General features: G+C 37.8%; 1 protein-coding gene across 1 annotated transcript in view; it reads left to right on the plus strand.

The window, feature by feature from the left end:
• The window catches only part of LOC149257191 (uncharacterized), a 154,850-nt gene extending 141,957 nt beyond the window's left edge, over positions 1–12,893 (plus strand). The window contains exons 6-8 of the mRNA XM_089413704.1: positions 12,131–12,198; positions 12,291–12,402; positions 12,505–12,893. Coding sequence (XP_089269830.1) covers positions 12,131–12,198; positions 12,291–12,402; positions 12,505–12,600 — 276 coding nt within the window. The 3' untranslated portion in view covers positions 12,601–12,893. The remainder of the gene's footprint in view (positions 1–12,130; positions 12,199–12,290; positions 12,403–12,504) is intronic.
• Positions 12,894–15,145: the final 2,252 nt, after the last annotated feature.

Raw genomic sequence — 15,145 nt, forward strand, 5'->3', positions numbered from 1 at the left:
TGATTTATTCGATATTTGCCATAGAAAATACATTGTTAAATTAATTAACAATTAGAATAATTAATTCTAGTTGCTGCAATAGGATTCCAGTAACGATTTTTTCACAATGAAAGGAGAAATAAGGGCTCAAAGGATTCTCATAGAGTCAATAAAGGATTCTCTCATCCCTTATGTAGCGAAATTGAAGACAATGAAAGAGATCTATTCAAAACTGGTAGCACTGTGGGAAAAATCATATCATTGAGAATCAAACTATACAAGATGAAGGTATCAAAAGATGAAGGGGTAGCCTCATACCTTATGAGGGTATCTCAAATAAGAGACGAACTACAAGAGCTAGGAGAAATAATGTCTGATCAGAAAACGACCACCATTGTGTTCAATGCACTACTTGATGAATGAGACAATTTTGTATCAAGCATCTATGGGAAGAAGCAAACCACTCCATTCAACGATCTGTGGTCATTATGCAAGATTGAAGAAACTAGATTAAAGGCGAAGAATGGTGTTCGGTCAAGCATTTGAAGCTATGGCTATGGCAAAGAAGAAAGGGAAGTCTCGAAAACGATCTCAAAAGAAGATCGATATGTCAAAAATCCAATGCTATGGATGTAATGAATATGGGCATTTCAAAATGAATTATCCTAAACTCAAGAATGACAACAAGAAAAGAAAAGAAAGAAATGAAGCCCATGTCACCGAAAAAGTAGAAGAGCCTGAAAAGAAGTCAAAGGAGGAAGTAAAAGACCTCTACTATGACTGAGATGACATTATGTACTTAGTTCTTTTCAGTTTGTAGAAGATAGAAAGTCATCACTTGCATAATAGGATGCATTATAGAAATTGAGATGACATCATCATAAAGGGATGGAGGGATAACTGAAATAGAAGTTCATATGGCTGAAGCAGTCATATCACATGATAAAAAGGAAGTATCTCATGACATCATCATTAGAATCATAGAAGGAAAACCAAAGTAGTAGTCTATATGGTTGGAAAAAGTCATCTAGCAAGATAAAGAGATTATCATACATCATCATCATTAGAAAGGAGCATTTGTAGAATGAGGATCATTAAGATCCTCCATTGGAATCTTTGTTAGAAGATTCACCTCTACTTAAGAAGAAGCAAGTGTCTTGCAGGTAGTCTACATTCCACCTTGTGTGGAATCCACTGTTTAGAAGAATGATGGTATGATGACAAAGATGTGCAACATATCAAGTTGGTTGAAGTATTTTCATCTTCAAGCAAGGAAAGGAAGTTGCCTGAAGGAATTCTAGGTGACGACATGAAGGAAGAGGTATGTACACATTTAGTAATAGTTAGATAAGGTCATGTCATCATATGGTTGCAGATAGAATGGGTAGAATGCTCTATCTCATGAACATGCTGAAGACACCTCTTCCTTTACAAAGATACATGAAGGCATGTAGACAATATGCCTTGAACTCTTCTACATATTGACAAGATGAAATCAACATAATATGACCTCATGAAGAAAATAAGGTATTCGACAACTATGGTTCCTATGATGAAGGAACTACGTATAGAGATCCTGAGGAAGGCATATGCAGAGAAGGTGAAAGAAGAGTTCGTGAAAGATGTATCTATAGTAACATAAGATAAGATAAGTGATCAACATCTGATAACAAGAAGGATTAGCTATGACATCTCCATGAAGAAGGTATGAAGACTTTGATAGGTATGTTGGAAAAAGAGAACCTTGGTAATGAATGTCTTCGAGATAGATTCATAGATGTGTAGGATGTTGATACTGCTAGAAGTCGATGTCATGACGAAAGGCCATCAAAAAGAGGTAATGTTTATTTGATGTTCAGTTTTGATTTTTGAGAAAGCATCTGGTTGGTTTGCAACAGGGCTACCGAAAGAGGGTTGTAGAAGTGACCTACAACTAGTACTCATGAGATTGGATGGAAGATATTGAAAGAAGCATGACTTGGAAGAGGTAGCTGTATGAAGAATATCCATATGTGGACTAGAAGATCACTTTGTGATGAAAAGAAGGATAACATGACTATTGGTTCAACACTATGTTTTGTTGAAGGGAAGTGATGGTGAAGATGGCTGATGCCCTACAAAGAAGTTTTAGAAGAAGAAGGTTCCATGATAAAGAAGTTGAAGTTCATGACATGATGTTGAAAGGAGAAGCCCTACAACAACTGATAGTACCACCGAAGAGCAAATAGTCGCTGTTGAAGACAAGTCCCTAGTTAAGAGGGAGCTTGGGCAAGTTCCTAAGGAACTTGGGTGTATTCCTTTTATAGGAACGAATAGATCCTCCCTAATTGAGAGGGAGAGATAGACACATCATTCTTGTCTTCATGTTGTGAAGAAAGAATGGAGGATTGGGTAAGCATTTGGTTTTCGATACTCTTTGAGGATGAGGTAGGGCATCCAATAGGTAAGAGTAGTCAAAGAGGAAATTCCTTGAGGATGTGTTAATCTAAAACATGAATGATCCTAGAAGGACATACCTTGTTAACATCCGGATGGGGTATGTGCCTTAAGAGACGATGATGATGGTGCCTATAATTCATTGTCTCGCCAGCATTGTGCTCTTACCTTGTGGAGAGATGGCACTGTTAGTCAAGGTCTTGCTATGTGACAATACTGGTTGGTATGATGAGACGCACTGATATAAGCTGATATGTTAGCTTATGAGATGGTTTACCAATCCAACTCTTCTTATGAGAATTCTTCAGTATAGGAATGTCCAAGTACCTTATATGTATTATGAATACCTCCCTAGTCAAGAGGGATTGTTGGTATATGTAACTAGGCTCGATATTCATAAATATGAAATGTACTCTTGACTCTTGTATATCATAAAAAGAAAGGAAAATTATTATTATTATTTTTAGCATGAGTTTCATGCTCAAGGTCAATTTTATTTATAGGTAAAGCATCAATTGAATGCTTCTAGGGTTTGTCATAGAGTCAAGAAGTCAACTAAGTCATTGTCATATATGAAGGACCCCATTGGGCACTTTATATCATGTAAAAAAATTTGTTTGAGTCATATAGTATGTAAAAGATCCCTCCAAGACAAGTCGACCTACAAGCTGTGAGAAGTTTGCTTATTAGGGCTACCAAAGAAACCTATAAATTGGAGGCACCAACAAGTTTGATCAAGGAAGAAGAAGACACCAAAAAGAAGCGAAGAAGAAGGAGATTACGAGGAAACAAAAGGTGAAAGCAAAATCTGATTTTTTGTGCCACTATCTCTCACACGGGCGGACTATAATTAGGTCATCCTATCTACTGTAACAAGACCAAATTACATTCATCATAAGAAGCCAATTGAATTGCCAAGTTCTAATTTGGAAGCCGAGTATCGAAGAAAGAAAAGGGGAGGACTAAGCAAGGAGAAAAAGGAACTCTATTCTACCCTACTTTACTCACACTTGTGAAAGTCACAGATTGCAATAGGATAAAAAATGTTGCGGACTTACTGAAGAAGCTGAAATTTGTGCAAAAGGGTCAAAGTTGTGCAAAAGAAGAAATTGATTTGGGTTGACTATGTGAGAAGCTAGTTCATCAAGGAGAAGCTAACTTCGTCTTGGAGGGGTCTTTGACAAAAGTCATAGGTCTTGGAATTTCGTCATTTGAAGATTCTATAAGAAGAGAAGAATTCTTGTGGGTTTTCCTCTCAGGAGGAGAGGTTTTGGCCCTGTTATCGCTCAAACTAGAAGGGGTCCTAGGAGGGGATCCTATAGAGCAATTACTAGGTCAAGGGAAATAATGGAGCGATAGCCCACCGTCACCTTAGCTAAATCTCCCTGCTCTTTACTGACTTTCACCGATGGGAGGAGACGTAGTATGAAGGGGAATCACTAGATGAATGGAACAATGAGATGGAAAGGAGTGATTCCTAAGGCCTATTCACAAGAGAGATTCAATTATATGGCTTTTCTTGCTCGGGAAACAAGGTGATATGTTCTCTAGGAAGGGCTAAGAGGATTCTTGAGGCTAGGGTTTGGGAATATATATTGCAAAGATGATTCCTAGGCCTGTAAATCCTTATGGAGAATCGGTCTTTGTGTGATCTTTATGGAATTGGTGTCAATAGGTTGTAGGGCCACACGGGACCAAGTAGACCCAAATTAGGTCAAGGCTATGGAGTTAATCACCCAATGAGGGACTTGACCTCATTAGGGAGGAGAAGAGGATCAAAGAACAAATTTTATTTGATATTTGAATTCAATGATCCTAATGAAGACACTAGCCAAGGGAAAATTAGGGCAAGAAATAGTCCTTGAGCTAGGGCTTGTTATATCTCGAGATCCCATCATCAAATATGCTTCAAATTTGGAGGGCCTCTAGAGAAAACCTCAGTGCAATTGTGGACCAAAAATTGAAGTGTTTGGCTGGCTAGATTGTGAGATAATTGATGCCCTAGGTGACCTATGTAGGCTAGGCCTAGAAAAAGAGAGGTGAAAAGAATAAGCATTGAAAAATATCACCAATGGAGCATTGATGCCTTTCCCTTTGGGAGAGGTGAAGTCAAGGAGAATTTATGGTTTGGGAAGAATTCACCCAATCAAGGAGGCCTTCAACAACTCTACATGGCATTTAGAGCATGAGAACAACTGCTGTAAGGACTTTATACTTCAGTTTGCAATATATGATGACTTATCAAGATGTATTTAACATAAATTATCTCTAGGAACATTCACCCATTCATACATGGTCCATGACATGATGCAACACTATAAAGAACAAAAATTCCCACAATTTCATATAAAGCAGTGGTAAATTTTAGACTTGTGTAGCAAAAATTCTAACAACATTCATGTGACAAAAGTAAATGACAAGAATAAGCATTAAAAGAGTCCTTACATGTATAAAAGAGTATATCCAATCATCAAATTATGCCAATAATGAAGCTCCAAGACGAGAGAAATATCCAAACATCAAAATTCATCCATAACATCCAAACTCGTCCTCCAAAAGGGGTTGAAAAAATTTCACAAGAGAAAATAACCCAATCCAAGTGATGACGATCAAAATGAATCATCTCAGTTATATTTATACACTCCCTAATGAATTACATTTGGTTAAATTGGCTTAATTGAGCCCCTAAAATAAAATAATGTGCATAATAACAATACTTTTGGTGACAAGTTAAATTGGCCTAATTGAGACCCTAAACTAAAATAATGTGCATACTAACAATACTTTTGGTGACAAGCCCACCAAATAGCTCAATAACATAGTAAGAAGCCTTTCAAGAGGGTCAAATGATGAACAAAGTGAGTCGTTGGGCCTTTGAGGAGGCCTAATGAAGTCCAAAGGGTGCCATGATGAAGAATTGGACTCCAAACATAGTGGACAAGGGGTTGGCCCCTTGTTTTCCAAGCAAGAACCTGTGGTGCTCCCAAGTGGGTGTGGGGGCACAAGGACATCCTCATGGGTCTCCAAGTGGATCGAAAATGCCTGTAGACCATTTGCAAGGGCTAGGATGATAATATAAGTCTTCCCTCTGCAGCGGGAGACATCCTCTGGACCCTGCAACATCTGCCAAGTGTATTGTGCATGTCTGGAGCCGGTTGGCCATGGTGAACAGGTGCATCATCTTCATCTAAAAGGTGGAACACGAGCAATCGACAAGTGGTGCAGGGGATCCATGAAGTACTCTCTGCTATGGTGGAGGCCCATGGCTCTCAACGCTCACCCTACAAGTGCCAATGTGGCCCTCCGGAGGGCCAAGACCCTGTATAGGGAGACCAAGCCCCAAATGGAAATCCACCTGCAATGTTGCATAAGATCCAATGCGCCCCTTTGCCCTCCAATACAATAAATCATTAGAGTAATGAAGTAAAAGAGCTTACAAGTCATGGGGATCAATGGGGCACTTCATGGTGGCATGCCCTTTCACAATGGTCTTCGGCGTGTACAAGTGTCTCCAAGCTCAATAAGGGGTTAATCAAGGACCCTATTAGGTGGTTTCAACCTTTAAAGGGGGTGATATGTCCATGGTACATTCCTCAAGTGGCAGGTGGCAAATGATATAGTAATGGAACGAAGTGGGGATGAGGGGAAACATCCAGACCATAGTCATGGCGCAAGGGTAGCTATAATAGGGGAAGCCCACACCTTGGGTATATGAGTGTAGGAGGTACATGAGTTACCTTGACCCTTCCACCCTTCTTCATATGCTTTTTTGCCTTTGATCGATTTTTCTTCACAACTGGTCGGGGCTCCAGGGGATGAGAGCATGATGTGTAATATATAATAGTGGATACCCCCTTAAGGTGGGGCAGTACATCGCCCACTAGGGGTTGGGACAATCATGGGTTCCTTAATGATGGAGGAGGATCATCTAAGGCCCATAGTAACCAGAGTGATGGAAATGGATAAGGGGTAGAGCTCATGTTTGGCTTTTGCGTATGTGCTAAGTTTGTATGCCCCGACCTTTTGCATTTTGTGGTACATTTCCTGTTGAGCATGGCCAAATTATGCTTTTCATTTCTTTTTAGCTACATGAACCTCTGGGGCATCATTCCGGGTTCGGCCCAAGGTGTGGACAAGGGGAGGGGGAGGCTAACCCTATGTGGACCTGGATGGGAAAAGAGATGAATGGGGCTAAAATGAGTGGAGGGGAGTAACGTAGGTGGTATCGAGAAGCGGGACCATGCAACCAAAACTGGGATTTCCCATGTAGTGCCATCCCTAAAGCTAATGGCTAGTAAAGGAGATCCCACGAGACTAGGATAGAAGGGTAACCATGAAATCAGGTAGTGGAGACGAGAATACAGACCTAACCCACTCTTTGCGCCGAATCTCCCCACCAATCCATTCCCCAAAGTGCCCATGAAAAGTAAACAAAACTACTCAACCAAACCAATGAAAAGTCATACCTTTGGGGTCGGGAGGCCCACCGTCAAATATACATTCATAATAGATGGGCAAGGGACCACATGGCTGGCTTAGGTGGTGGAGAAAATGGCACGTCGAGCTATCTGGGGGCTGCAAGGGGCTATTGGTTGCCGAATGAGGACCATCTAGGAGAAAAAAATTCTCCTATATACACTACCCACAGGTGGTGTGTAACATCTGGCTCCAACAAGGGCATGATCTCTTGGGAAATGCGTGAAGCTGCTTGAACGAGAGTTCATGAGAATGCCAACCATTTCTTGGTACCGTAGACCTATTACTTGCACATATCAAGGACCAAGCACACAGGGCAGCATGTTTTTGTGGTGTCTTATGATCACCCATGCTTATTATGAGGCTATAAAAGTCAACAAGAAATTAAAGTGCAAATCTAATCTAAATGCAACTAATCTATCATTAGAATACCATATGATGTTAGTTGTAATGAGAAAATAAGTATGCAATGCATCCTACCCTAACATGCATATAATACAATATTAATACGAAGTGAAATCATAAACCCAGTGCAACCAATGTATCATCATATCAATATACATATGCCTTCCAATATAATTACCCATGTAGCAAATCCTAAAGCAAATGTTGACACAATCATAGAGAAGATGAATTAGGTGGGAGGTGGGAAAATATGATCTCCATTCGAGGTAACAGGAAGCCCTAGGAAAATGAGCCAATCTAGAAGTGAGAGGCTTTCCCTCTAAGTACACAATAGTGGAATGAATGATCACCCCTCAAGAACTCCCTATCGCAATCATTGCTCATAATATTATGCTTTGTGGATGCAACAAGGTCATGATGGGAGGGGAACAGAGGGTGAGGGAAGGAAGGAGTGCAACAAATAGGTTGCTCAAGGTGATGGTCACATTGGAGTGGGGAGGTAATGGAGTGATCATAATCCCGAGGGTGTGTCCAAGGAGATAAAGTATATTCAATGAGGGGCTCTTCCTTGACACTATACTCAGAAGGGGGAAAGGGCTTCATGGTCACTTGAGATCATATGACAAGGGGTGAGGGAATCACTTATGGATGACTCAAAATGATGAACAAGAAGGAAAGGCGATAGGGAAGGTGAGGTATTGTATTCAATAGGGCTCCTTTCCTGAAAATCATATTCTAAAGGCTCAAGTGATTTGGATATACTCCCAGAATCACAAGGAAGGCAAGTAGGAGCAAGGGCCTCATCATTAGTATCAAAGATAGGGTTTTCCAAAAAAGGAGAATAATGATCCTCCTTTCGACGTGTATCGATGGATATGTCATCATAAATAAAGGGGAGACCAATCCTAACCTCATTCTCCCTGTCAGTATCATAAATGGGAGCACAATCAAATTGAGGACCAACAATTTCCCATTTCTCCTTTTCAATATGAAAGTAATCTCCAATATCAACTTCCAAGGGGCTAATGGGATTACCTTCCCCAAGGTTCTCAAAAGAAGAGTCATCAAGAGTAATATCCTTTAGAAAGGTAAGGTTAGCCTCAACCTGACTTTCCATAGACTCATCCTCCCCAACATGTGTTGTAAGAATCATATTTTTCATCATGTGGACGCAAGGAGGACTCGTCTTCTTGCTCATCACTTAGATTTTGAAATTTTTGATGATTCTTGATGAAGGCTTCCTTTTGAATGCTTAATGCGGGGCATATTTGAAAATGTTTGAGAAAGCCATCAATGAACTCCTCAATAGATGAGATGCTCCTAGGTTCGTGATTATGCAACCATGAGTTATGACCATGGAGAGAGCTCATGAACAATAGTATAAGGACATCCTGGTGGACCACTTTTTCCTTTGAAGCATGTGCAATAAATCTTTCCACATGATCAATTGTGGAGAGTGAATCACCATCAAATATGGGCACCCCATGTACCATCCTTCCTGTGACATGATTAGGGTTCCCAGGGATGGTAGTGATGTCTAAAGCAGGAAAATCATCAAAGAAAGACATCTTATTGAGATATACATGTAAATTATGGAGGAGTCGCAAGGGTGAATTTAAAGATGCCTAGAAAAATGCTTGCTTCACCCTACCAACATCGACCTAGAAGTACAATGAAGAACTAGGGCTTTGTTATTCAAATGGAGTCACCAACTCCTCTGCATCTCTCAATGTCTGATGAACCTCTTTGCTGGCTCGACCACTAGTGGTGGGAGGTTCAACCAGCGCCTCCTCATCTTGTCTCTGTTGCTCCGTCTGCTGAGAACTCCCTGGATCTACTACACTTGAGGAAATACTGATACTAGTCACTGTACTTGATCCCTATGAGTGTCCTCTTGCCGGTCCCACTGGCGGCCCTTGTTGTTGGACTAAATGAGCTTCTGCTCACTGGTTTTGATCACTTGCAGGCATCTCACGAGATGTTATGAACATAAATTATGTAAAAATAAACAAAAATAGATAATAATTAATAATCATAATAATATAAATATAATAATAAATAATAAGTAAATTAACTAATGGTTAGTTAATAATGAAAAGGCATGTCTTAGAGACATGCCTATTTGTGAAAGGGTACTTACCTGGCTATATAGACATGACCCTCATTCTCATTTGTAATCATCCTACATCAATTCTTTAATACAATATACCATTTAATCCCAGTCTTTGTCTACAAAGTATTTTAATATTTCCGTTGCATATACGACTTTTGGTCATTATATTGGTATCAGAGCAGTCGATCCTCTGGCCACTCCACCGCTGCACAAAGCCGTGTTCTCGGATCTAGGTCTTTGACCACCAAATTCATCAACATTGTTGTCGTTGAAGCGTTTCGCTACACTTCTCCATTTCACTATCAAGCATTTGGCCATTCAATAATCACTTGTAGGCATCTCACGAGATGTTATGAACATAAATTATGTAAAAATAAACAAAAATAGATAATAAATAATAATCATAATAATATAAATATAATAATAAATAATAAGTAAATTAACTAATGGTTAGTTAGTTAATAATGAAAAGGCATGTCTTAGAGACATGCCTATTTGTGAAAGGGTACTTATCTAGAGCTTGAGTGGCCTAATGCTTAAGAGCATGTGTTTCCTCCTAAGAGGTCACAGGTTCAAAACCAGAGGGGGGTAGAGTATGTATGGCTTCGTAGACTTAGCAGTCAAATCGCTGCATGCAAGTGGGTCCCTTGTCCCACAAACAAGGGGGTCTCATACACCAATTTGGTCTCTGGCTTGGTTGTGACCTTAAAAATGGATATTATTATGATTATTATTATTATTAATAATAAAAAGAAAAAAAAGATTAAAAAAATATATATAGAAAAAATGGGCCTCAATAGCATGTGACAACATGTGGGAATGGTAAATGGGCCTCGAGTTTCACCATGGGTCAGGTGGGTTCCTAACAAGACTCCAAGTGACGACTTGGTAGATTGGTGACCCAAGGACTAGTCTTGTGTTAGTGGTGCCTGACCTGCCAATGGGTATTTGGCTTGTGTTTGACTAGATCCTTTGCAAAGGAGATGTGACTAGTGGGTTACTAGATCCCTTTGCATGATGCTGATGCCGGATGCTTTCCACATGGTTTTGGTATAGAACATGAGGTGGATGGATTCATCAACATAGCTGAGCTCATTCAACCTTTTCTTGGGATAGAGAATTTTTTATTCAACATGAGAACATGGGAAAGTCATTATGAATACCTTCCCAGCTAAGAGGGAGTGTTAAATTTTTGTAGGTCTTCATACGAAAGAAAATGATAAATAAAATTTGAATCTCAAGTCAGCTTCAAAAGAGGGAAAATCAAACTTTTTAAATTTAAATTCTATGTCTCCACACAAGTCAAGTCAGTCCCAAAAGTATAGATCGGCTCAGCCCAAGAGACACACCACTTGGGGGCATCTTAGATCACCATAAATTCACACTTGTCCTCTTCCATTTGTGACCAATTCGGATCATAATTTATCTCTGTTCACGCATGCGAGAAAGGGAGATTTCTGAGGCAGAAGGATGAGTCTGTGGGCGACTTAAAGGACGTTTCTGAGGCAGAAGGATGAATCTGTGGGAGACTTAAAGGACGTTTCTGAGGCAGACTTAAAGGATGAATCCGTGACAGACTTGAAGGACGAATCTGTGGCAGACTTGAAGGATGAATTTGTGTTTATTCTGAGGCAGATTAGAAGGCCGAATTTCTGCTTGAAGAAGGCATAGTTGGAAGGAAACCCTGGAAGGAAATCTTGTACTGTTGTTCATGGATGGAGGGTTAGTCTAGCCCTAGGAATTTCCAGGTTGTTCTATAGAACTCAGATTGTATTTTTTGTTGAATTGAAAAATTTCTCTAAAAAAAGGTTGCTGGGTTTTTCCCTGGTTAGGGTTTTCCTCGGATAAATTTTGTCTCTTGTGTTTAACTGACTCTTTATGATCCTACTGTCATTATTGTTTTACTATTGAAGGTTTTTGTTTTTTGGTACGTATAATTGCTTAATGACGAATGTGACATAAGATAAACTAATGAAGAAATCATTGGAAGTAATTATCAGTCTAGAAAATCATGAAAAAATCAACACTGTTAAAGTGTTTTTGCTAGGCAGTTCATACAGTTTATTACCTCACTTTTTCCTTGAAGAAAAAACCCCTCTTTCTCACCATTTTTTAGTTTATTTTTTGGTCATCTGTTTTTATCATCTCTTTTTATGATAAAAAGACAGCTGACAAATGCCCCTAATATTTCCAAAAGATGAAAAACTACCTACAATCTTTGTGAAATTTATTCACGGGGAAGTGGAGTAAGTCGAATAAGAGGAAGTGTTGAATTTTTAATAGGTTTTTCTTTTTATACTTGCCTAGTCATGATTTTTTCTCAGCAAGTAAATTTGGCTTGTTCCATCCATGATCTCTGTTGACTCGGTCAGTACATATAATACTGGTGGTGTGTCTTGTGTTTCTTATTTGGGGTGTCATATTATTCCACTTTTTTCTTGGGCATGGAGATGGGAAAATATGTTCGAGGCTGTTTTGGCAGAGTAAATTCTTTGATAAATTGAGATGTGTTGATACATTATAAATTCTTCAATAAAATCGATATGGTGATACAGGCATATGTTTGCGGTGTGTAGAAGGTATATAAAGTCGGTGTTTATACGTACTTTTCTGTTTCAGTTGTAAATTAGGAACGACCTGCATTTTGATTTTGTCTGAAGAACTGGAATTTCCTATGATGTGAATAATTCTTGCAATGGTATTCCCCATTCATTTTATCAGATCTGTCCCGCTCAAGCAATCACCATTGAAGCTGAAGAACGAGAAGATGGTAGTCGTCGAACAACTAGGTAACATAGAGTTCACTACCGAATTTCTAATATTTGCTTCTGTGATTCTCAAAGAAGCATATCCAGATTTTCTGATGGCGGTGAATATGCAGATATGACATTGACATGACAAAATGCATTTACTGTGGCTTTTGTCAAGAAGCTTGTCCTGTTGATGCTATTGTTGAAGGGCCTAATTTTGAATTCGCCACAGAAACACATGAAGTGAGTTTCTGAAATAGTTCTTTCCCAATGACCTGTTTTGCTCTTTTTCGTTTACTGTTTGGGGTACGCAATGATGGTTTTTTTTTTCAAATTTCTTTTTAGGAGCTTTTATATGATAAGGAAAAACTTCTGGAGAATGGAGATAGATGGGAAACGGAGATAGCTGAGAATCTTCGTTCCGAAAGTCTTTATCGATAAATGAGATTCGGCAACGGAGTTAAGGCGTTGTTAAGAAGTTGTGATTATGTCACTTGCATTTATTGGGAAAAAACTTCTTTTCTGTTTTATGAGAACAAGGAATAAACCAGCCCATGTAAGGGATGCCTACACATGATATACTCGAAGTGCTTATCTGGATTAGGATATCCTCCAGGATGGTAGAATAATATCTAGTGTTTCACAACAATTAATGCTGTCGACCAAAACATTATACTGCTGAAGATGTTATGCATTTTATTGCTTTATGAAAAAGCTTGTATTGTTTCAAACTACATTCCTCATATCAATTTTGAATTGGAAATCACTTCAGCAAAATACCAGTCAATCTGCTTTTGACGACATTATTTGGTATGTATGAACATGTATAGCGTGTGCCAAGTGTGAATCTTGGTTTCCTAATTCGCTTTACTTGGCATGGGTATGTGCTTCTATGGACCTCCGACCCTGAAGGAAAAACATAGGGAAACATTAACGGCTGATATTGTTTTGGATTATGTTTGAAATGTTGGTTATGCTTATCCAAAACAGGGAAACATTAACGGCTGATATTGTCTTGGATTGTGTTTGAAATGTTGGTTATGATTATCCAAAACAGCCACCGTTGGATTTTCATGCTTCGGCACCTTCTTTGAACTTTGTTCTTAGCTATTGTCATAGCTGTACCTAGAGGTGTGGTGTCAAGGGAAAATTAAAAATCAACTTCCAAACAAACGGTGTTATTGTTTTGAAGGACTTGGCTACGTTGGGAAGGAATATCAGAGTTTATCGATGATTAAACTAATGCGAAGACAGACGAAATTCGACTGTGTGGATAGCTTTTGCCTCCTGCATACCAACCATAATTTTTCTATTGGACATTAGGATTAGGTTGCATCATGCATGGTGCATTTTAATCTTTTTCTTCGTATCACAAGGAATGTTTTCTCATAGTTGTTCAAATAGGAATTGACATAAAAACGATGAATGGATCTGGAATCTCTCCTTTTTTGACTTTCGCGTGTTACGTAGCTAATAATGTTCATCTTGCACTTAGAAGTGAAGATTTTGATGTTTCAGATTTCTCTTTTTATTTTTCAAATTCAAGCTTCATTTTATTTTTCTGTTCATTTGCATTTTGATTATGTTTGAATTTCAAATAACTTTTATAAATTTCATTATCTTTTAACATCAATTGAAGCTTTTAATTTAGATTGTGATTGTGGGGATATGAACAATAAACGATTTTCACACTCACCTTAAAATGAATTTGATTGTTTTTCTTTAATAAAATTATAAAGATGACTAAATTAAGTTATTTCTTATTAGACCATTTAACATTAATATATGAACAAATATAAAATTAATACCTCATGAAAAGTAAATATTGACTTGCACCATGTCATTAAATGTCATATAAATAAAGTTATCACTGGATCTATGGGATGCATTGGATTTATGGAATGCATTTAGTAGATGCTACGTCTTTTTGCAATTGGTCAAAGTCATCTTTAATTTATACACATTTCTGTATTATAATTCTAAATATATTATCTTTTGCGGTATAACTTGATTATAAATAGCATCTAATGGAGGTATGAAGAGGTAGAAGAAGTAGTTTTGGCATGTCGTAAGTAGAATCACTTTTCATTCAAAATAATTATTTTGAGTTATTTAACTTCTTATCCATGAAATATATCAGTTCAAGTTAATAATATCCAACTGTGCATTTATATAAATGGAATTTTTTGTTAGATTTAGAGCATGTATTGATTCTTTGGTGGTCTGTTTGTGGTGCAACATAATTTTCAAATTAAGATAAAGAGATGGCGTATAGATTAATATATAGTTTTTAACTATGCATATTGACATAATGGTAATAGTGCAACGATACTTTGAGGACAACCAAGCTTATTTCGTATGGATATATGAGACATTTTTCTTTAATGTTTGCCCAGTAATACTTAAAACTTAAATATTATCCATAGAGGTTTGTAGTTATGAACATTCTTGAGAAAGTGATACAAAATGTTGGGTCTTTTGTTCACTAATTTTCAAAGAATCGCTGTATTGTAGTGGGTTGATGTTTACACTTAATTTTCAAAGAATCGCTGTATTGTAGTGGGTTGATGTTTACACTTTTGTAAGTGTGTGGCCCAACTAAATGAACAAAATATTGAATTGATGTATATTATTTAGAAGTTGAAGACTACAAACAGTTTTTAAAGTAGATTATTTTTTGTGTAATTCCCTTGATATAATGTCACCCGATGATACAGAATATATATTGAATAAACCCTTTTGAATGTCAATAACTTTAATTTTTCTCAATAATTTGTATTTGAGATCTTATGACACATTTGGTACTGAATTTTGAGGGTATTTTGTTCAATTTTATAATACTATTAAATTACATTATGACTCTTGATATTAAAATAAAATATCTTATAATATGATATGAAAGATGAAATTATAATATTTTTTTTAAAGAAATGATAGCAATGTAAGTGACGGTTACATTAGATAAATTTAGGGAGAGTAGAAAATA

The sequence above is a fragment of the Pinus tabuliformis genome, chromosome 6, assembly GCF_031772625.1.
Source record: "Pinus tabuliformis cultivar Carrire ecotype Pingquan chromosome 6, CPIR1, whole genome shotgun sequence".
NCBI lineage: Eukaryota > Viridiplantae > Streptophyta > Pinopsida > Pinales > Pinaceae > Pinus > Pinus tabuliformis.